General features: G+C 43.8%; 1 protein-coding gene across 2 annotated transcripts in view; it reads right to left on the reverse strand.

Annotated features, from left to right (window-relative positions):
• CUBN (cubilin) overlaps positions 1-22,186 on the reverse strand; it is a 284,543-nt gene that overhangs the window by 3,991 nt on the left and 258,366 nt on the right. For both annotated transcript variants that reach the window (XM_023256399.2, XM_003988129.5), the window contains exons 60-65: positions 19,945-20,153; positions 10,100-10,262; positions 9,533-9,738; positions 6,445-6,592; positions 5,180-5,361; positions 1,806-1,971 (exon numbers count right to left, since the gene is read on the reverse strand). In XM_023256399.2, coding sequence (XP_023112167.2) covers positions 1,806-1,971; positions 5,180-5,361; positions 6,445-6,592; positions 9,533-9,738; positions 10,100-10,262; positions 19,945-20,153 — 1,074 coding nt within the window. The remainder of the gene's footprint in view (positions 1-1,805; positions 1,972-5,179; positions 5,362-6,444; positions 6,593-9,532; positions 9,739-10,099; positions 10,263-19,944; positions 20,154-22,186) is intronic.

The raw sequence follows: 22,186 nt of genomic DNA on the forward strand, positions 1-22,186 counted from the left end.
AACACCACCTCATCCCACCTTCCCCCACCCCTACCATGTATTCTGTTCCCTGTATATCATGACTTGGGACCACTTCCTCTAAGTCCTTTCTTTGAAAACAGTGGGTTGGGAAAACAAAGAACTTGATAAAATAGCTGTAGGCGAGAGTAATTCAAGTTGTTGTGTACTTTTGATGGCATAGGGCTCTCCATATGCAGCAAGTTGAGGATAATGACGGGAGTGAAGTAAAATTAAAAGTGGAATTCCAGGGCTGACCCGAAAGACTGTATCCTTGTAGGTTTTGACAATAATTATTTATTTTATTTATTATTTTTTTTTTTTAATTTTTTTTTAACGTTTATTTATTTTTGAGACAGAGCGAGACAGAGCATGAACAGGGGAGGAGCAGAGAGAGAGGGAGACACAGAATCTGAAACAGGCTCCAGGCTCTGAGCTGTCAGCACAGAGCCCGACGCGGGGCTCAAACTCACGGGCCGCGAGATTGTGACCTGAGCCGAAGTCGGCCGCTTAACCGACCAAGCCACCCAGGCGCCCCGACAATAATTATTTAATTGTAAAATGACTTTCCTGGGCTCATAACTGACAGTACCGAGATTGACATACTCAAAAACGGAGCCCTGTAAGTACTGGTGTTAATTTGCAAATGCTGTCATTATTTAGACCAGATACCCTGGGCACCCAGATATCCCACTGAACAGAAAGAAACCTCATGGTAAGATTAAATGGCGCTGGGCTGGGTGTCTGACCCCTGGAGGTTTGGTCTTGCTTTTGCCAAAATCTTGCTGTGCATTCTGGAAAACTCATTAACCTCATTTTTATTTCCTCCGCTGCAAAATCAGGGCATCGGAGATCATCTGTAAGCATCTTTAGCTGCCAAGATTTAAGTTATTTCTTGTCCCTCAGTATATTTAAGTCATTTTTATCATTCTTACTTGGAAATTTTTAGATGTTTTGAAATACCTCAACGGGACTTCTCATAAAGATACTCCTCCTCTCTTGAGTGAAATATATTAACATGACTTAAATTTCCTTCAGTTACTTGATAACCAACCAACAAAACATGCAGGAAGTTACTTGACTTCCCTGAAAAAATGCACTTTCACCCCCGGGACTGCTGAAAAATGACTGGTGCTATCAAAGGCACAGCTGTTTACTTACACCCAAGTATGTGTAAGTAATTTGCCTTTAGGTACACATTTTTTTTTTTTTTAATTCTCAGAGAACCACCTTGATGATCAAACTGAAAGTTAAAAATATGGCAAAATCAGAATTTATAAAGGAATTTAAAAATCTTGGGGCGCCTGGGTGGCTCAGTCGGTTAAGCGGCCGACTTCGGCCCAGGTCATGATCTTGCGGTCCGTGAGTTCGAGCCCCGCGTCGGGCTCTGTGCTGACAGCTCAGAGCCTGGAGCCTGTTTCAGATTCTGTGTCTCCCTCTCTCTGACCCTCCCCCGTTCATGCTTTGTCTCTCTCTGTCTCAAAAATAAATAAACGTTAAAAAAATTTTTTTTTTAAAATCTGTATATCTATGCTTTATGTGTATGTATATTCATATATCTGTACTCTTTCTATATCTCTTCATATTACAAGAAACATGTAATGTAGAAATAATGAGAGTAGAATTAAAAAGGATATCTGTACTGTCATTGTTAACAAAAATCTCTATATTTATTGGAAAACAATACAGCATACAGATGGCTAAGAGGTAAGGTCACTTTTAATTGTCCTTTTTTATGAGACACCACCCCCCCCTCCAAGTTTTTCCTCCCTTGCATCAATTTCCCTTACAAAGTGCAAGTGTCTTACCAGAGGGTGATGAGGTCCAGACAATTTCATATCCAAGACCGGAAGTTGCACCATCACTCTTAAACCGTAGGTACAGTTCATTGTTTTGAGAAAAGATAGGATTTGGCTGCAGGGTTCCACAGTACGTGCCCAGTAAGGGCGAGCTGCTGTCGCTGCCGTTTCTTACCTTGAAAAATGAGCCATTAATTATTATACTTAAGCATTTTATTCTTCCTTCTCTGACTTGCCGTTGCCATCCACTGAGACATGAGACCATCTGAGTGACAACCTCTTTTGGAAAAGCTTTGTCTTTCTGTGTACTTAAGAATGAAGAGTTTTCTGAACATGCACCCAGAAGTCACGTTCTCTTGCAAAGGAGAGAAACATCCAGTTTGTAGATCAAAAACCATTTGCATTTGAATTCAGAAATATCTGTGAAATTTCAAAAAGATTGGAGGGGGATATTGCCTGCTCCATTTCCAGTCGCTTCTATTGTAGTTTATTCATTATACCGTGTGTATGGTTTTTTCCCTTTGAAAATTGCTTGGCTATGAAGGGGCTATGAAAAAAAATCAATGTAAGACGTATAATAAAGTCCAAAACCAAAGGAATTTCTGTATAGGAAAAGGACACAACTCAATAAATTTACAAAACTTGACTATTAGGTAATTTTGAAAACATTCTGAAGCTGAATAGTTTTTTGGTTTTTGGTTTTTGTTTTTTGTTTTTTTTTTTTAGATTCACTGCTTGGAGGAGAGGCATATAAAAAATAGCAATGAGTCAGTGTGTGAGAATGGGTAACCACAGTGAACTTGACCACCTTCTGTTCTCAGTGTTCCTTCTGCACATTCACAGCCTCCCTATTCGGAGGAAGACTCTTGAGGAGTATTAAGGAAATGTTACCCAGGCAATGGAGAGCTGGAACCAGCTCAACATGTATGAGTGGAGATTTTACTGACATATGTATTCAAAATTCTTGGAAGTTCCTCCGTTGCCTTTATATTTTCATAGTTTAGCATTTGGCTAATTGCTGGCTGTCTTAAGTCATAAGAGGCACAATGGTTAGTCTTGGTGTTGATCTAAACCGAGATTCTTTTTAGGTCTATGCAGTAGCCAGTGGGAGAAAACAGTGCCTTTTTGTCCTTTTTGGATTATGCTGCTGAGTGGCCTTGCCATAGTTGGCATAGCCAGTGAACTACCTGCATTCAGAGAAGGCTGCCATATTCAAGAATGCTGGAAGGTCAGACCTGCTACCATTCTATTCTTTTTTTTTTTTATGTTTATTTATTTTTGAAAGAGAGCACAGCGGGAGAGGGACAGAGAGAGAGGAGGACAAAGGATCTAAAGTGAGCTCTGCACTGAGAGTGGAGAGCCCAACGCGGGGCTCCAACTCAGGAACCACGAGGCCATGACCTGAGCTGAAGTCAAACACCCAGCCGACTGAGCCACCCAGGCACCCCTACCACTCTATTCTTCCCTTTGGGTCTCTTTCCTCTGGGCCCTGTTTGAGAAGGCTGTGCTCTGAGAGCGTAAGTTCGATCTCAAGTCCCACTAGCATCCTATTCATTTATCTCTGTAGAGGGGGGATGGGGCAATGAGAGCAAGAGGCATCCTTGAGCCTGCAGACGATCCTGAAAAGGGGGGATGAAGGCGCTAAAAACAAACGCAGATTCCAAATGTGGTCCAGAGCTTGGCTTTTGTGTGGTAGTAACATGGCCCGAATCCTCACCAGGAAGTTTCTGTTCCTGCCGTGGTTAACGTCAATGGGATGGGGAGGTTTGCTGTTAACGGCTGCCGATAAGCCCTGCTACGGTCTTGCCATCAAAAACCAGACTTGGCCACACTTTACAGGCCACACTTGCAGTTTCCTGTCTTTGCTTACTGGACAGGAAGTTTCAAACCAACTTCCATGGGATAGGAAGGGCAGCCAGGAGGAGTAGTTCCCACCTCTGGTGCTGGAGAGCTAGCCTGCACGTCCCAGCATCCAGAGGAAAATGGCAAGTGTTAACTCCAGTCACTGACGGTCAGCTCAGGCTTGAGGTGGACCCAGGGTAGCTGCACTGTGACTCTGAACGGACGGATTATTCTGTCCTTTCTCTGTATCCCCTCCTGTGGCTTCTGCCTCACACTTCACAGAAGTGGGTGAGGCACAAAGGTCTGCGTTTAATGCCCTGACTGATGCAGACAATACTGCAGTTCTCTCATTTCCTCCCTGCTACATTCATCTCCTCATTTCCTACCATGACAAGTATATTTGCCATGATAAAGGCCCAGGCTTTCTTCCAGCACTTGCTACACTATAGATGCAGAATATTCATTAGCAAGGGGCACCTATGTGGCTTAGTTGGTTGAGCGTCGGACGCTTGATTTCGGGTCAGGTCGTGATCCCAGGATAGTGGGATCGAGCCCCGTGTCGAGCTCCACACTGAGCGTGGAACCTGCTTAACGTTCTCTTTCTCTCTGCCCCTCTCCCCCGCTCTTGCTCTGACTTTCTCTCTCTCTCTCTCAAAGAAAAACAGAATGTTCATTAACAAAAGATTTGGATTAATTCTATAGGGAGCTTCCCAGAATAATAAAACTCCTTAACAGATGTAGAGGAGCAAATAAACTGCTTGGAAACCTTACAGAAGACTCTTGTTTACATGAAACAAAGCCCATTTAGAGCAACTTCGGGTAAGATTTAGATTCAAATTCATTTCATGGAGGAATTCAGCATTTTGTATATACAAGTCTCAGGTTTCACCTTAGTCTGCTCCCTAAGAATGAATCCATTTCCAAAAGAGTGTGCAAAGAACACCCGCGTGAGCTCTGGGGTTTTCATGGTAAAATACAGGCGCTGTGCTCCACGCGCTGTCTGTGCTGGTAATGGGCTCATCTTCCTGTGAACAACAATGTAATGGGTCTTCTCACTGAGTGTAGGTGGTGCTGGGCAGAAGGAATGCAGAGGGCGTTCGCATGGTGCTGCTGAAGAATCACAAAAGTGCCAGCCCCCACCCCAGGAGCGTGGCTCTGCTTCCTCCAGGTCCTTGACGGTTCTCTCTAAACCCACACATCACCTCCCTCCACCCGGAAGCTTCTCTTCCCCAAACTGCATTAGGTCTGCTGACCGTGCTGATTCTGTTAGTCCTTTCCAGGTGTGAGGGAATTGACTCTTTCCTATCTGTCTGTCCCATGGACTCTGAGCCTCGGGGGCCCTGCCTATGTCTTGTTCCCTACTGAATTTCTGGTGCCTGTACCTAGAAGGATGCTTGGTAAATATTTATGGGATGGAAGAATAATGAATAATCATGAACAAGTAAGGGATCCAAGATTAGAAGTAGCAGAGAAAGAGGTGAAAAATCTTCAGTGATCCATCTTTTAAATAGTTCCTTTAGATGCGATCAAATGTACATTACCTCCAAGAAATCGTGCGTGCATTCACTTGAGTCCTCGATGCCAAATGAATGAAAAAAGAGGGAAATGGTGTGGTTCTGAGGGGCCGTGAGAGTAACAGTGCAATCCATGTTATTGTTATAATTATCTGGCCATCCCGGACTCTTGAGATTGCCAAATGCCCTGTTATACTCTCTGTTGCAACCTTAGAGAAAAAAAATCGCAATTAATGTAGGCATCCCAACTTTTAGTGTTCTTTCAACCTGACAGAATTCAAGATTATTAAATTTGAACACACTTTAGAGAAAAAAGCTATTTCAACCCTCTCACCTTTGGGATAACTGGGGTCATAGGAAGTGAGGTAACGGCATATAGCGCGGATGCAATGTGGTGTCTCGTTAACGTAAAACGCCCCCATGAGAAATATGAAATATGAGCATTCTCCTTTGAGGATGAACTTTCTAGAATTCTCTGTACTCTTCTGATCACATTTAAGTGGAGTCGGTTGACGTTTAGGCTTTTTTTTAGGCACAAAGACTCTGCAACCATGACTGACTTTTGTATGAAGATTTCTATTTATATCCTTTGATAAATTACTCATTCTGATAGAATCGGTAAATTGTTCATCCTTATCATTTTGGGTGAAACCACCAAAAGCTTTTCTATTTGTTTGTGGTTTGTTTTTAGGCTGGTTCCCACCCAGTTTGGAGCCCAACATGGGGCTTGAACTCATGACCCTGAGATCAAGACCTGAGCTGAGATCAAGGGTCAGACACTTAACCGACTGAGCCACCCAGGTGCCCCACTATGTGTTTGTTTTAATCAAAAGCAGCTTTAGTTTTAATTAAGCTTGAAATGAACATCAAATAATTTCTCCTTGAAATAAACTTCTCAATTGTTACTGTAGTCAAATAGCCCTTTCAAGACTTGTTGTTTTTTGTTTTTTTTGTTTTTTACCAAATAATGTCGTAAGACACAGTGATTTCTATTTGTGGCCAAGTGGATAATTAATAAAATAACTAGTATACATTTAAATTAAATTAACTACATGGATTTGAAAAATATGCTGGCATTCTAAACATTTTAATTAGTGTTATTTTCACTTTACCTCCTCGGAAACCAGCTTTAGTCATCTGCGGACGTGGGCCTGGCTTCTAGTTAAAATTTCTTACCTCGTTGTAGACATGGTTTATGGTAACAGACCCAAATTTGCTCACAGGAGTCCATTCTAGCAGGAATTGGGATGGTGGCAGGTTTTCTGAATAACACACAAAGTTCCACGGCTCACCTGCAATCTGATACGTGAAACCCACTCTGGAGTTTCTGTCGAGAACTTCGGATTTGAAAACGACAATTGCCGTACTCGCAGAAGAATAGAACGTCGGTACAGCCGAAGCATTTCTGCCACAGAACTGAATTCCTGGATTTCCATCTCTCTGAAATGAAATGAAAGCCAAATCACACTAGATTGAGTTTCAAAGGAGAATAGACCTTAACAGAAATCGAATGCATATTAAAGGGTGGCCTCAATATTCACCCACAGAAACTAGTTACAGTGTTCCAATCCTGCTGCACCCAGGCTCACGCTGGTCTTGGAATCCACAAAAGTCTCACACTCCCCGAGGGGTGCTAGGAGGAGGCCAAGCTTTTGCTGAAACCAGGAGACAGACACGAAGGACAAGACCCTTTCTCCCTCATGCAGCCTCACAGCCAAAGGCCTGTGCTGTGGCTCTGCACACACCCAGGCTGACTGAGCTCAACACGATTGAGCTGGGGTTTTCCCATAGTCCTGAACTCCGTTGAGACCAACCCAGGGGTACCTGGGTGGCTCAGTCGGTTAAGCGTCTGACTTCAGCTGGGGTCATGATCTCACGGTTCACGGGTTTGAGCCCCACGTCGAGCCCAGAGCCGGGAGCCTGCTTCGGATTCTATGTCTCCCTCTCTCTCTGCCCCTCCCCAGCTCTCTCTCTCCCTCCCCCCACCCCACTCTCTCTCAAAAATAAGCAAAAATTAAAGAAAAAAAAAAAGACCCACCCAGCACTCCTCCCCTTAGCTCCCAGCTCACCACCCCTGGGCTCATCCAACCACACTCTGGCCACACTGTGAATCCCAGGAGGCAGCCCCTGCCTGCAATGAGGTCCCCATTTCCCCCTTGTAAAACCCGGGCAGCCCTCCTCGCCTCTCCAGATAGTAGGGTAACAGGGTCCAGTGCCTACCCATCCTTCCATAAAAGCCACTGGCACCGAAGTTGAGACATTTGTGGCCTCTAACTTTTGGGTGCCTACTGACAGGCCCGCTTCCCGCTCCTGCTCACAAGCTCTTGTTGCTGATGTATCTTTCTCCCCTGCACTGTCTCCTGCTGCTGGTCCTTCCCTAACCTTGCCCGCTGCCTCCTCTGAACTCTCACTGCAGTGATAGCTGCCCCCTGTATACATCCATCCATTTCCACTTTGTGGCCCTGAGTGAAGCTTGGGTCTCCAAGCATCCACCAGGGGGCTGCAGGAGGCCATTCTTTCCCCATCCTCCACCATTCCTTGAGTAGGACTAGTGGGGGGGGGGTGCTGGGACGGTGGGTGGGGTTCTCCAGGCTGCATCTATCCCCGGACCAGATCCAGCTCTCCCCTGAGGGTCTCCACCTCTGGCCAAAGGTTCCTCCGACCCTTCTCACCATAGCCACTTTCCCTCTGGCGTCTTTCCCTCATTAAAGACTTGGGGTGTCTCAGCTCTTGGCCATCCTCTGCACCCTTCTTCCTTTCCCAACTCATGGAGGTTTCAGTGTCTTTACAGACGATCCACTGAGCACTGTAATCTGCATTCCTCCACACCAGCGCCTTTCTCTCCACCCTCCGTGGCGGCCCCTGCCAGAGCCGGCCGTGGTGCCTTTGCCACACGATTCTTGCGTGAATGTCCAATGTCTTGCCACTCTCAGACGTGGTGAGAGTTCCAGTTTCTCCTAGTTATCAGTCACTTTCCTACCTCTCCTCCCAATCTACCCACGCTGAAACCCTTTGTTCTTTCCTTCATTCCTTCAGTCAAAGGACGTCCTTCATTCATGACAAATACGGGGTCTTATTCGAAGCCAGTCCAGCTGCGGTTATGATCCAGAGCTGACCTGTGCACTGGAAGTAGGCTTTCTGCACCCAGGTGGTGGTCTGCTCCGATCCCCATTGTCTCAGCTTCAGGAAACAGTGGGAAACTGAGAGAGCTTTAACCAAAGGGCCTTGTTCCACTTGGCTTGAAGACCCTCTAGGAAGGGTGCCACCAGGGAATAGGAGTCTTGTTCTGAAAACCACTACCAGGGGAGTGATGGTAACCTTGCATGCGGACCATGGTGGGCGCTTAGGCTGTGTCTCGCTGTCTGCCTTCTGAAAATTCAGCAAATACGGTATCTGATCAGAAGTCAGCTCTTCTCAGATCTCTCCAATTGGAGTCAGCCAGACCGGATTTTTCTATACCCACCAAGATCCATACATAAACGAGGGGGCCCTGGATTTATAGTGAAGAGGACCCTGAAGACTCAGGAAGTGATAGATTGGATTCTCTGCAACTGCCAGCCATAGGGGGGTTGAATATGACACTCTGGGAATGAGCTGGGGTGAATTAGCTGCTTCTCAAACTGCTAAAAGATAATCCAGGTATTCCGGGGGGTTCTCCCCAGGTATCTGGTCATGCCTTCTCACTTTACAGATGCTCCCTGAATAATCTCATTACTCGCATTATTGTAGCTACTGACCCATATAATGATGACACCCAAATCTTCAGGCCTTCTGTGAATATTCATGCATCTATGTCCAACTGTCTTCTCAATGTCTTGGCATCTGGGCAATTCTCTCTCTCTCTCTCTCTCTCTCTCTCTCTCTCTAACTAAAACAGCTTTTTCTTTTGTTCCCTCTCATATTACCATGAATATAGTCCCAAAGGACTGGTGCCAAACGGCCTTGTAACGGACTTCCCTGTGTTACCGCATGGACCCCTTCAGTTTGTCGTACACACAGATCCCCTTCCTGCACAAATGTTTCTCTGGGCGTGGCCCTTGGAGCACTAATGGCAGAATACTGAAGATGTGCATTGAAAATTTAGGTTCCTGGGCACTATGTAGGGAAAACAGTATCTGAGCGGGAGGTGGGGAGCCCTGGGGCATGCACTTTTATCTGGACACCCAGATGTTTCTTGTGCACATGGCAGTTCGAGAGCTCCTCACCTACAAGACCAAGTGCAAGTTTCTTAACACCTAAATAGAGGGGTTTGTATATGGTTTTGTATATTTTGTATGTGTAAGTTTGGGAATTTAATTATGCCTTCATTACTTCAAGTGTTTCGTAAATACTGGTGAAAAGGCCACTAGATGTCACTGTCCTGCATCCTATAATTATTACCTCAGGTGAGTCCTGAAACTCTAAGTAGTTCTGGTCACAGTCTTGTGGGTGCAGTTGCAACGCCCACACAGTGATCTTGACCTGCTGATGTGGAGGGGCTTCGAGGACCCAAGTACACGTGGAAAATGGGATTTCTGGGTCTGATGAATTGGGTGACGAAATACTCTGGGGGGTCCAAGTTGCGTTATATGTTCCACCACAAGGCACTGGGGAAAAAAAGAAAAACTTGTAAGACAAATTTTGCTCATGTCTCTTCATACACACAATATTTAAAATTAACTCTTCCTTATCCTTCCAGCCCAAAGAACTCTGTTTACATCATTCTATAGAGAAGTTCGGATATTCTTGACTAAGAATTGTACCAAATATGTATGACCGATGAAACACAGGGTGATTACCATGGTGTTTAGAAACTGACGTGGAGTTTACATAGGAATTAACACTGAGTTTGGTAATGAACATTGAGTTTGGTAATTAACGTTGTGTTTGCATATAGGCATGGCATTATTTTTAGCGCATAAATATACATATGTTTCATAATAGTTAAAAATGTCTCCGTTTACTCACTGTCCACAATGGTATAAGTAGCATTAAATCCTTGTCGTTCTACACTTAGGTCACTGACAAATTGAACCGTCAGGAAGTTGCCAGAAGAGATAAAGGGAGCAGGTACAGTGGAGCCACAAAACATTCCAGCCAAGTTGGCATTTTCACTATCCCCATCATACAACTGAAAAGAAAAATAGTTCATTAGTTCTCCATTACTCCCCAAGAAGCTGCAAGTTTTACACTAAAATGGATGCGGAGTCACAACAGGTCATGATTAAGAATCTTACACTGATGTTGTTAGAGCTAGTTTTAGCTTAAGGACAGTTGCTAATGAGTCGGTGCAATTATAATGATCTTCAGTAAAAACCTGGTATGATGCCTAGAAATCTTTCCTCACTGCAAAGGTAATACCTGATTCAAAACTATCGTGTCATTAGAGCCAGCAAACGCCTCGCTGTCTTGCCCTGCGTTGCTCTCTCTTCTACTGTGGTGCAAGCCCCTGAAATCACATGCGTGGGTTCTCACTGTGGCTTCCGTGTGGAGCTCCCTGGTTCCAGTCTTGTCCCTCCCTAGCCTGTCCTCAATATGTGAGCCAGAGGATTCAGTTCTGTACGTATGCATGCATGTATTTATATTTTTTAAATTGGCTTATTCATTTAAGTAATCGCTACACCCAATGTGGGGCTCCAACTCACAACCCCGAGATCAAGAGTCGCACGGATCAAGAGTCCGACTGAGCCAGCCAGGCACCCCCCAGAGGATACAGTTAAAATGTTAAGTCAGCCCAGGGCACTGCTAAAACCTCTCCCACCTGCTCCCCAGTCACTCACTATAAAAGCCAAAGCCAACACGGTGGCCTTTAAGGCCTGAGAGAATCTGCTGTCCACGCCACCCCTGCCGCCTTACTGTCCCCATGTCATTCTCTCTGCAGCACACTGCTGCTTCATGGCTGTTGAGTTTGTTGTTCCCTCTGCTGGAACATTCTTCTCCTATACACCCATATGGTTTGCTCTCCTTCATTCCTTCACGTCTTTACTTGAGTATCACTGACTCACTCAGGCCTTCCCTGACCACCCTACTTAAAGTGTCAACTCTCCCCAAATTCCCTTTCTTACTTCCTGTTTGATTCTTCATTTAGAGCGCGCATTATCTTTACATACTACATATATCACTTAGTGATTGTCTTCCACTCTGAAGACGATGCAGGTTCACGAAAGCACAGGTTGCTGTCCGTTCTGTGCCCTGCCATGTCCCTAGTTTTTAAAGTTTATTTTATTTATTTTGAGAGAGAGAGAGAGTGTGAGCCAGTGGGGGAGAGGCAGAGAGAGAGAGAGAGGGAGACAGGGAGCTCGAACTCACTAACTGTAAGATCATGACCTGAGCCGAAGTCGGATACTTAACCGACTGAGCCACCCAGGCGCCCCTGTCCCTAGTTTTTAGAAGTGTCTGGCACATAAAAGGCACCCAGTAAGTGTCTAATAAATGAGCAATGCTTTGGTTCCTCTCTCCACTACACACCCCTCCCAAACCTATCCTCCCCGTCTTCTTGATACCACTAATCTGCTCAGGCCTGAGACTTTAGTCGTCCTTGATTCCTTTCTCTCACCCCTCCTGCCCCACATCGCTTCCACTCTACCTTCAACATCCACCCCAGAGGGCTCCTCCCCGTTATGACCATCTTCGTCCTCCACCTTGGTTATGGTAACATCTTCCTAAGAGATCCGTTTCCACCAAGCAACCACAGTACCGTCTGCAGAGCTGATGGCTGAGCGTTTGCAGACTTAAACCAGATTACACTCCTGCTCGGCCTTAAACGCTCCAGTGGGTTCCCACTGCACCTGATGTGAAAGCCCACATCTTTATGGGGGTCTGCAAGCCCCTACCTGGAGTGGCCGGTTGCTTGTTCCAGGGCCCCACTCCCTGCCCTATTCTCATACCTTCTCCTGCCAGGAGGGTCTCTGTGAGGCTGTAAGCTCTGTAAGCTCCGGAATTGGGCACCCCCCCTCCCCCTTGTCATATGGTCTCAGCTCAAATGTCACCTCCTCAGAAGGACCCATCCCATCTAATGTTGCCTGGCCCCCAACATCTCCCTATTCAAAAGGCATCTTATTTGTTGCTTATTTACTTTTCCTGGTCTCTCCTCCAATAAGAACGTAAGTCCCAGGGCGCCTGGGTGGCTCAGTCAGTTAAGCATCCAATTTTGGCTCGGGTCACGATCTCCCAGTTTGTGAGTTCGAGCTCCACGTCAGGCTCTGTGCTGACAGCTCAGAGCCTGGAACCTGCTTCACATTCTGCGTTTCCCTCTCTCTCTGCCCTTCTCCAGCTCTCTCTCTCTCTCTCTCTCTCTCTCTCTCTCTCAGAAATAAACATTTAAAAAAATTAAAAAAAAATAAAACAAAAGAACATAAGTCCCGTGGGTGGGAAGACTGATCATACACTGCGGTGTCGCCAGCAGCCAGAACAACTCCCAGCCTTGAGGAACCTTCTTCAACAGACACCTGTCCACATAGTGGACGCCTGAATTCTCTTCAAGTGTGTTACCAGAAAACAGATTTCTCCAGCTGGATAACCTTCACGGTATTTCCAAAACAAGTATGAGTGTGTATAGCCAAACATTGAATTTATAACACAACTATGATGTGCTATAAACTTCAGAAGAGCCGTGACCACAGACATTATTCGAAAATGCTGGGACTATAGAAGATAGAAATAATTTAAAATAAATTTACCACTAGGTGGCACTGTTTCTCCCACTTACGCGTGAATTTGGTAAATTTAGATGGATAATCTGATCCCTCTCGTTTTAGAACACAGCAGATTTGCCAAGTTTTAGGTAATGTACCTTTTCTGGTAAACAAGTTAAAATGGTATTATAATGGGTGCCACATTTGCTATCACATTCGTACCAGCATTTTTATTCTACATACCTTGTGCCAGATCCTATGTATATGAGGATGTCTAAGGCACTTTCCATACATTCAATTTACTGACTGATGCTAGCTAATTAGAGAGATCCATACATTGAATATACATATCTATTTGTGTGCGTGTCAGTTATATAAAATAAAGAAAAATGAGTCCTAGAGTAAACGATGGAGTCGGGAAATACCTCAGACAGACATTTGAACTAGTGTTTAAAAGTAGGTAGAGACCTCCCGGGCCTAAAGAAGAAGAAGGGCATCATCCCATCTGGATGGACCACGGTGTGGGGGGCCAAAGAAGATGTGAAAGGCAAGCCGTGTCTCAACAATCGCTCAGTGCACGTGGGGCTAAGCAGGTACATGGGACACGACTGTAAAGTTCCATTTGTCTCACGAGAGTTTGCGGCTTCTCCTGTAGAAGTTCTAGGATCTGATTTGGGTCCTGAATAGATAACCAGTAAATGTGATGGACAGAGATTACACAGTGCCTGGCCCCGAGCTGCTGTCACTGCCACAGGAAGATCTCTAGGAATTGAGTTGAATAGATAGCTCATGGCTTCTGGACAACTGACATGGGCTACCAGACTCCCATGCACCCAAAGCTGATATTGTCTGCACCTGCTCCCTTGTCCCCTGATAACGCTGGATCTCCATGGAGGACTTCTGCAGGGTGGCTCCAGAGTGTGTTGGGTGAGGTGTACCGTGCAATAGTGGAGATGGGGCGTCATACGGACTGGGATGTAAATGGTGCCCTGAGGACCATGCCCTGAAGGCCTGCACAATCACATGCTGCTATAAATTGCATTCTGGGGGTAGGAGGGGACCCACCAACTGGCATAACTCCTATAGACCTGGAGCTTGAGTTAGGCTCTAAGTTTTATAGATGTAGGTAAGTGCTCAGAAGGATTTTGTGTTTTCTCAGCTGTTAAAACTCTGATAGTGGAGCCTAGGTGCATCTACTTAAGATGCTGAAGGAACTGCTCCCACAAGTTGGTGGAAGGTAGCCTCTGACTACAATGAGTGCCAGCCCCTGCACTTTATCCAGCTGGTAATTTGAGCGGCAGGAGAAAGTGGGGAAGGCAACTTTTGGATTTTAATTTCTGTGAACTCTGAATGCAAAAGGGCAATAAGACAAGAAGGGCAACAGAGCACTTTAATTCTTTTCAAATTTAATGTCCTCATAATTTTAGACCTGGACTTCCTTAGGACTTTATCTTTAATATTTCCTTGCGAATTTGACCGCAGGAGGAAGGTTTGTATATTCTTATTTGGAGCATCCCTACATTGCCATCTTAGAGTATGTTCATGAATTCTTTGGTTTTATTGAGAAACTTCTATTAGAGTCTGCTGGACAACATGCCTGGGCACAATTTGGGATGGGAAGAGAACAGAGGGATTTTTCAGATTTGGGGTTGAACACTGATTCATTTCAAAACATTATCGGGAAAAATGTTAGATTTGTCCCAGGGGTCTCGGGAAGAGCCACAAGAAGCAGTGATTAGCATCAGCTCTGCAAATATAGGAATTTTATAGTATTTTTATTATTATTATTATTATTATTAATTTTAACTCAGTGTTTTTTCCAGTGGTTAGAGCAGTGTCTGGAATGTAGTAGGTACTCAAATAAACATTTATTGGAACCTGATGCCTTGATAGAGTACACATCTCCCCACACTGTCTGACCACAGACTGAATGGTTAAGCCCAGTGGGTTAAGGCAGAGGTTCTCAGTGGGGACTGTATCATCTCCCAGAGAGCATTTTTTTGCAAAAGTGTCTTGTTTTGGTGGTCATCACAATAATTTGGGGCTATTCAGTGTTTAGAAGCCACCTTGCAGAATCCCATGCTGCAATTCACGGGACAGCTTTGCAAAGTGAAGACTGATTCTGTCCCACATAACTTTTCAATGTTCTGCCAGACATTTCTGTAACAAAACTGTTCATTATTGTGTGACCCTGGAACCTAACTCCGCTCTCTATATAAACACAAAAACATTTTGCATAATGCAATTACTGTGTCGGTGGAAGGAGGACTCTACTTTGTTTTGTTTGGAACTGTTTTTTTTTTGAGTTTTTCCACTGTCTTGGAAATTCATATTGCAGATGGTGATGTTAACGGCACTTAAGTTGCAAATACAAGCCCCCCCCCGTATTAGTTTAGATTTATGCTTTTGCATTTGCCATGATGCCACATAGAAGAATCTTGACGACTTTATCACGTGACATAAGGTAGTTGTATCAGCATTTACATATTTAAGTGTGCCTATTTTATATACTTTCCTTTTATTCCTCCTTTTTCATTGCATTTAGTATGTTAATATTAAGTTTCTGAAGCTATGGATATGGGTAGGCTATAGCGTACATGACCTCGACTTCAGATGGTCAAGGAAGCACTATGAAATACTGGCTATTCAAATGGGCAGATTAGGTTGAACAGGAAGTGCTCCTCTGCGCTATTCCTCCAAAACTCAGCTCAGCCATCGCACAGAGGAAGGCTTTCCCAAACCCCAAAATGACGTCAATCATACCTTCTTCTCTACTTCTGTTCGCGGTTCGTATCTATTGTTTTTGTCACATTGTACGATAATTTATATGCTTATGTGTCAATCTCCTCCATTTTGCTGAAAGCTCCTCGGGGAACCCTAACTTTATGCTTCCGTAACAACGGTGTGGGTGCCCGGCACATAATTATGCCATGTGACTCTTTATGGAATGGATGTGATGTTAATTTCAACAGACAGGTTCAGTGAAACACACCGTCACGATGTACTGCAGCTATCTTAGTAACTTCCCGAGTCAAACCTTTCAAAAGCAAGAGTGATAGGGAGCCTGGGTGGCTCAGTCAGTCGGGCATCTGGCTTCAGCTCAGGTCATGATCTCTCAGTCTGTGAGTTCGGACCCTGCGTCGGGCTCTGTGCTAACAGCTCAGAGCCTGGAGCCTGCTTCGGATTCTGTGTCTCCCTCTCTCTCTGCCCCTCCCCTGCTCACACTCTGTCTCTGTCTCTCTCTCTCAAAAATAAATAAACATTAAAAAAATTTTAATAAAAAAAGCAATAGTGTTATAATTATGAATGAATGATGGAATCACCACATTTTCACTTGTATATCTACCTACAGAAATGAATTAAATTAGCTTTTCTAAAAAGTGATTTGATTATAAAATCTAAGAAACATTCTACAAGGAATCAAATGCCCCATTTATCACAGAGAGTCGCTTTAATAAAGATACCTCCAAGCCTCCACATTCCAACCAATGTTCTTTGATCTGCCAGTTTAGTAAAAGCTGGAAAAGTTGCCAGTACAGGCACATTGCTTTCCTAAGAAGGAAAGCGAGAGTAGACCTGAACAGAATTTCCTTAAAAAAAAAAAAAAGGAATGGGAGGAGAGGACATTTTGTATTTAAGCTAGATGGTAACTTCTTGTTTTTGATATTGTTATTTTTCTCCCAAATAACTTGAAGAAATTCAGAAAAATTGCTAGTTGCTTTAATAACAGTATCAAATCACACTCAGAAAATGATGAGAAGAAGGTCAATTGACTGTTCTCCTAGCAGGACCACACCCAAAACACCCTACATGAATTTACACCTATAATAATTTCTATGTAAATCAATTATCTTTAATATTTTTTTTTCAACGTTTATTTATTTTTGGGACAGAGAGAGACAGAGCATGAACGGGGGAGGGGCAGAGAGAGAGGGAGACACAGAATCGGAAACAGGCTCCAGGCTCTGAGCCATCAGCCCAGAGCCTGACGCGGGGCTCGAACTCCCGGACTGCGAGATCGTGACCTGGCTGAAGTCGGACGCTTAACCGACTGCGCCACCCAGGCGCCCCAATTATCTTTAATATTTTAAGGAAAGGTGATTCCACAGCCAGCATGCCCATCCGGAATTACACAAGCTTGGGGAGGGGGAATAAATTTGTTTTTAAGTTGCATTTCAGACACAGTGCTGAACACTCCAGCATTCATTATCTTTATCCTCAAAATAACCTTGCAAAAGAGGTATGATTATTTGATTTTATTCACTTTTTTTTAAAGCTTATTTATTTTGGGGGGAATGGAGGAGGGGCAGAGAAAGAGGAGAGAGAGCATCCCAAGCTGGCTCCAAGCTCAGCAAGGGACCCACTCGGGGCATGAGTCCATGATCCAGGGATCATGACCTGAGCTGAAATCAAGAGTTGGACACTTAAACAACTGAGCTACCCAGGAGCTCCTTCACTTGTTTTTAAAGATGAAATGATGGGGCACCTGGGTGGCTCAGTCAGTTAAGCATCCAACTTCAGCTCAGGTCATGATCTCATGGTTCATGAGTTCAAGCCCCACATCAGGCTCTGTGCTGACAGCTCAGAACCTGGAGCCTGCATCGGATTCTGTGTCTCCCTCTCTCTCTGCCCCTCCTCCACTTGCACTCTGTCTCTCTCTGTCTCTTGAAAATAAATACATGTTAAAAAAAATTTTTAAGTAGGTGAGGTGATAAAGAACTGGGAAGGTGAGGAATCTTGTGGCAAAACTGAGTTAGAGTCCATACTACCTGCCTCCAGAGTTTACTACCTTCCTGTAAAATCAGGGTAGCTCTCAAACATTTAAAAAAAAATTTTTTTTTAAATGTTTATTTATTTTTGAGAGAGACAGAGTATGAATGGGGGAAGGGCAGAGAGAGAAAGAGAGGGAGACACGGAATCTGGAACAGGCTCCAGGCTCTGAGCGGTCAACACAGAGCCCAATGCAGGGCTCGAACTCACGAGCTGTGAGATCATGACCTGAGCTGAAGTCGAACGCTCAACCGACTGAGCCACCCAGGCACCCCACTCTCAAACAGTCTTGAATGTCAGCTTTGTTGTTGTGCCGGCCATCTGGTGTCGTTCTAGAAAAGAATTCAACCCGAACCAACGTCCCTTGTTATCTCCAATCTTTCACCGACTCCCTCTGATCTGACTTCTGTGCCAATGCTTTAGCTAAATGGCTGTCTATCAGTCAGAGGAGTTTCTTTTTCGCCTTTACCTTTCTTGGCCCCTAACTTACAATTTAATGGTATTGACCACCCATCCTTGGTGGACCACTCTTCTCCCTTGACTTCAGGGATCCTCCACTATTCTGGGCTTTTACACGTTTTCCATGACTTGTCTGTTTCTCGTCCTGCGTCTTCTGTCCTCTCTGACCGCCTCGCTGCGTCGCTTTCCCAGAGTGGAGCGGAAGCCTGGCTTCCTAGTTCCATGCTGCCTTCCTGGAAAGAAAACAGCACTTCTTCTGACTGCAGAAGCAGTTCTTTGCTGTCTCTTCTCTGTGCTGCTCTCTTCTCGCTGCAGCCCTGTTCCAGCCTTTGCTCACCTGTCTGCCCTGCTGTCACCCAAACTAAACCCCTACCTTACAACACAGGGTCTTCTCCTAATCGAACTGACATTCTTTGGGCTTAGAGCTTAGCACAGTAAAAATACAACAGTATATAATTAAGTGCCCAATGGGTACTCCAACTATGACTCTTCCTTCCCCCCTTTTAAAGAAAATGAATTCTTTAAAATTTAAGGCAAGTTTTAAACTTAAAAGTTCTTGCACCAGCTTGTGATTTCCGTCTCTATACCCTCCTTACCTAACGGTAACCTCTCCCTGGGGTTCTAACTCCAGACTCTCCGCTCACCATCTACCTGCAGTGCTGATTCCATATTAGTCTTCCGTAAATGCTGCTCTCATCATATTACTCAGTGGAAAGCCTTCAATCCTTCCTTATTTTCAACTGCATAAAATCTGAAGTCATTAGTTTGACTTTTCAAGATTCTTTGTGATCTGGGTGTATCTCCATGTAGGCGATCTTATTTCTTGCTACTTTTTTCGCAATATTCCTCTCAAAAAAAAAAAAAAAGGCAGTCCCTTCACCCTTTCATGAACACACATATGCCAACGTCCATACTCCCCTTCTTTTTATGTGTGCCTTGCCTGGAATGCCTTCTCTCCTGAGAATATGCTTTCCGGCACCCTATGAAGCCTTTCTTTTTTAAAAAAAATTTTTTTTAACGTTTATTTTTTATTTTTGAGACAGAGAGAGACAGAGCATGAATGGGGGAGGGAGGGTCAGAGAGAGGGAGACACAGAATCTGAAACAGGCTCCAGGCTCTGAGCTGTCAGCACAGAGCCTGACGCAGGGCTCGAACTCACGGACCGCGAGATCACGACCTGAGCCAAAGTCGGACGCTTAACCGACTGAGCCACCCAGGCACCCCTGAAGCCTTTCTTGTTCAAGCCAGATCATCATGAACTTTCCTCCCTTTTAAACTTGCACATTGCTTCGAGCCTCTATCCAATGCATTAGCTGGCCCTTCAATATTGACTGTCCTGAACTGTTTATTGTAGATTTGCACGCATCACCCACTACTTTAACAATCAGATTTAAGTTCTCTTGGGCACAAATCTTGCCACACTTGTCTTCCACCCCAAAACGTTGTAGAATACACTGACTGATACTAATTAGACGGTTTGATCTGAAGTCATCTAGCCTGATGGGTACAGTAACTTAATATTAACGAGTCAGCAAAAATTCAGCTTCCTTTTAATGGGATTTCAGAACTAAGTTATTTTCTACATCTAAAGGTCATATGGACAGTAAAGATAGAAACTTTATTCTAGGATTTGCCAAAGGTCTTTTGAGTGTCTCTTTCCATACAACCCACCTTTCCACTGATCATCTCTCAACAAAGCATGAAAGAAGAGGGAATCTTAAAGCTAATGTTATAAGCCACATGCAATTTCTGGCTCATCCATCCAGATTAAAGATTAACTTGAGATGAAGATAGGACATCTGTAATAATAAACGTTATATCATTGAAGAATATGTCATTTTAACCACTAGCAGTACTCAACATTTCGTGACTTCCTGAATGCTGCCATCTGGCATGTATCATATTAAAGTCCGGGTTAGAAGACTCTGTTAAGAAATACAATGGCCTTACCTTTACATAATCATATATGCATCTTTGTGCACTACTTGGTGCCTCCAGAGCAAATGTTTTGAAGGTGAGTTTAATCACTTTGTTTACAGGTGCAACTATGAACCATACACAGTTTAAATTCTTGTCATATCTTCCATTGGAGTCAGAATCAGGAGAGGCAAAGGTATCGCTTGAACCTGTCAGATAACCACCACATCCTTGCTGAGGCCCTGTGTTAAAAACAAAGACACATCACTATGCAGACCAAAGGGAATAGATCTTAAATTTTACAGGGAGGGTTTTAAAAATCATATAGTTTCTAGTTCGGTCACACGTGCATGGACATTATCAGATGGTTCCCGGAGCTTCAGGTGGACGCTATCAGATGGCTTATGCAGGTGTTGTTCCCACCGTATTAGCTTTTTTGTTCCATATTTCCTTTCTACTCCTATCACCGACACTTTAGTCCCGTCTAGTCACCTAGAAAAGTGGGGAATTGTATTTAGTTTTATGTGCATTTCAAGAACTGTGGATGGGATTCCTATCCTTGAAAAAATCCAAAAAAAAAAATCCAATTTTATAGAAAATAAAGTATTTTGCATAACAAAACTTGTGGAAAGCATGACCATATTTTACTTTTATGTTCTGCGTTTATGAACACTATCAGATGGAAAACTGAATTTATGAAGAATTTACCTAGCACTCCAAGAAAATTGGTTCTCAAGAAACCTTTTACTAAATAATCTGTCAGAAAGAGGCTGAGGGGCATCTTATCTAACACTATTTAACACATACTAACACTAACACATCTAACACTACTAACACTCATCTAACACACATCTAACACTAAGGTCCAGTTTATATTAAAACACACTACATATGTGATTTTTATTCCAAAAAGAAAGGGAAACTGAAAAGGAACTTAATTGGGAAAAAAAATCCACTTTGAAATTCATGATAAAAATACAAAAGACAGATAAAGAATACTCTCAAGATGACAAAAAGTTCTACTACAAAAAAAATATAGAACATTATCAGAACATAGGACTTGGTTTTGTCCATTTCACAGTCCAAGGCAATTACTTCAGAAGTGACGTCAGAAGAGAGTAAAAGGAAGACAAAGTTATTGACGATTTTGAAACCGTGCACATGAGCTAAATTCAAAACAACCCTAGTAGGAATTGGGATTAAGTGGTCCAAAATAGTGTTCATAAAGCTTACATTCTGCACAAATATAGATCATTATTAGTTCCAAAGTTGAATCTCACTGACCCTGGCCTTTCATTTATCCATCTCATTGTATTTATTGATCTGTTAACAGGGAAAGGATTGCTTTCGACATTAGGGGGCACCAATATTTTGGACTTGGAGCTGGGCAGGAAGTGGAAACACAGCAGCCCTCCTGAAATGAGGAGGGTATCAGTTGTGCAGTGTTTCTCAGTACAGGTGCATTATTTAGTAGGTCAGGCTGCCCTGTCCAGAGCTTCTAAGTCAGGTAAAATGATAGATTATTTGCACAGTCAGATGTTTCCTAGAGTTGAAATGCATCCAAAGGCCCAATCCCTGATAAACCCATAGATGGTATCTAGGACAAAATTATTCTGAAAAGAAAGCAATGCCCAGGGCTGAACTGCATATTGCTAATGATTCTGCTCGCGTGAAACAGGCCCGCAAACTAAAGAAAGAGCTGGAATTTGCACAGCTTTTGTATCCAATGCGGACTGACTGTTACTTAAGAAAACCACTTAACCTGGGTGCCTGGGTGGCTCAGTCGGTTAAGCGTCCCCCTTTGGCTCAGGTCACGAACCATGGTTTGTGAGTTTGAGCCCCGCATTGGGCTCTGTGCTGACAGCTCAGAGCCTAGAACCTGCTTCAGATTCTGTGTCCCCCTGTCTCTCTGTCCCTCCCCTGCTCATGTTCTGTCTCTCTCTCTCTCTCTCTCAAAAATAAATAAACATCAACAAAGGAAAAAGAAAACCACTTAACCTGATTGACACGCAAAACAGGGAAGAACAACTTCCCCTAACCGGGAAGAGTTAGGGTATTAATGAACTGACAAATGTATTTATTAAATATTGTTTTAATAGTCAAAAGAAACATATTTAACATTGAGGTGGGAAAAAATAAATGGTAGTCCAACAGCAGTGACAAGACAAATGACGATAATACAATTCAGAAAATAATAGGCGCCATATAAGAGGCAGGAAAGTCTTGTGAGTTCTGCAGGAAGGGAGAGACTACTTCAGGCTGTGAGGGATGTAGA

Source organism: Felis catus, chromosome B4 (assembly GCF_018350175.1).
Source record: "Felis catus isolate Fca126 chromosome B4, F.catus_Fca126_mat1.0, whole genome shotgun sequence".
Taxonomy (NCBI): Eukaryota; Metazoa; Chordata; class Mammalia; order Carnivora; family Felidae; genus Felis; species Felis catus.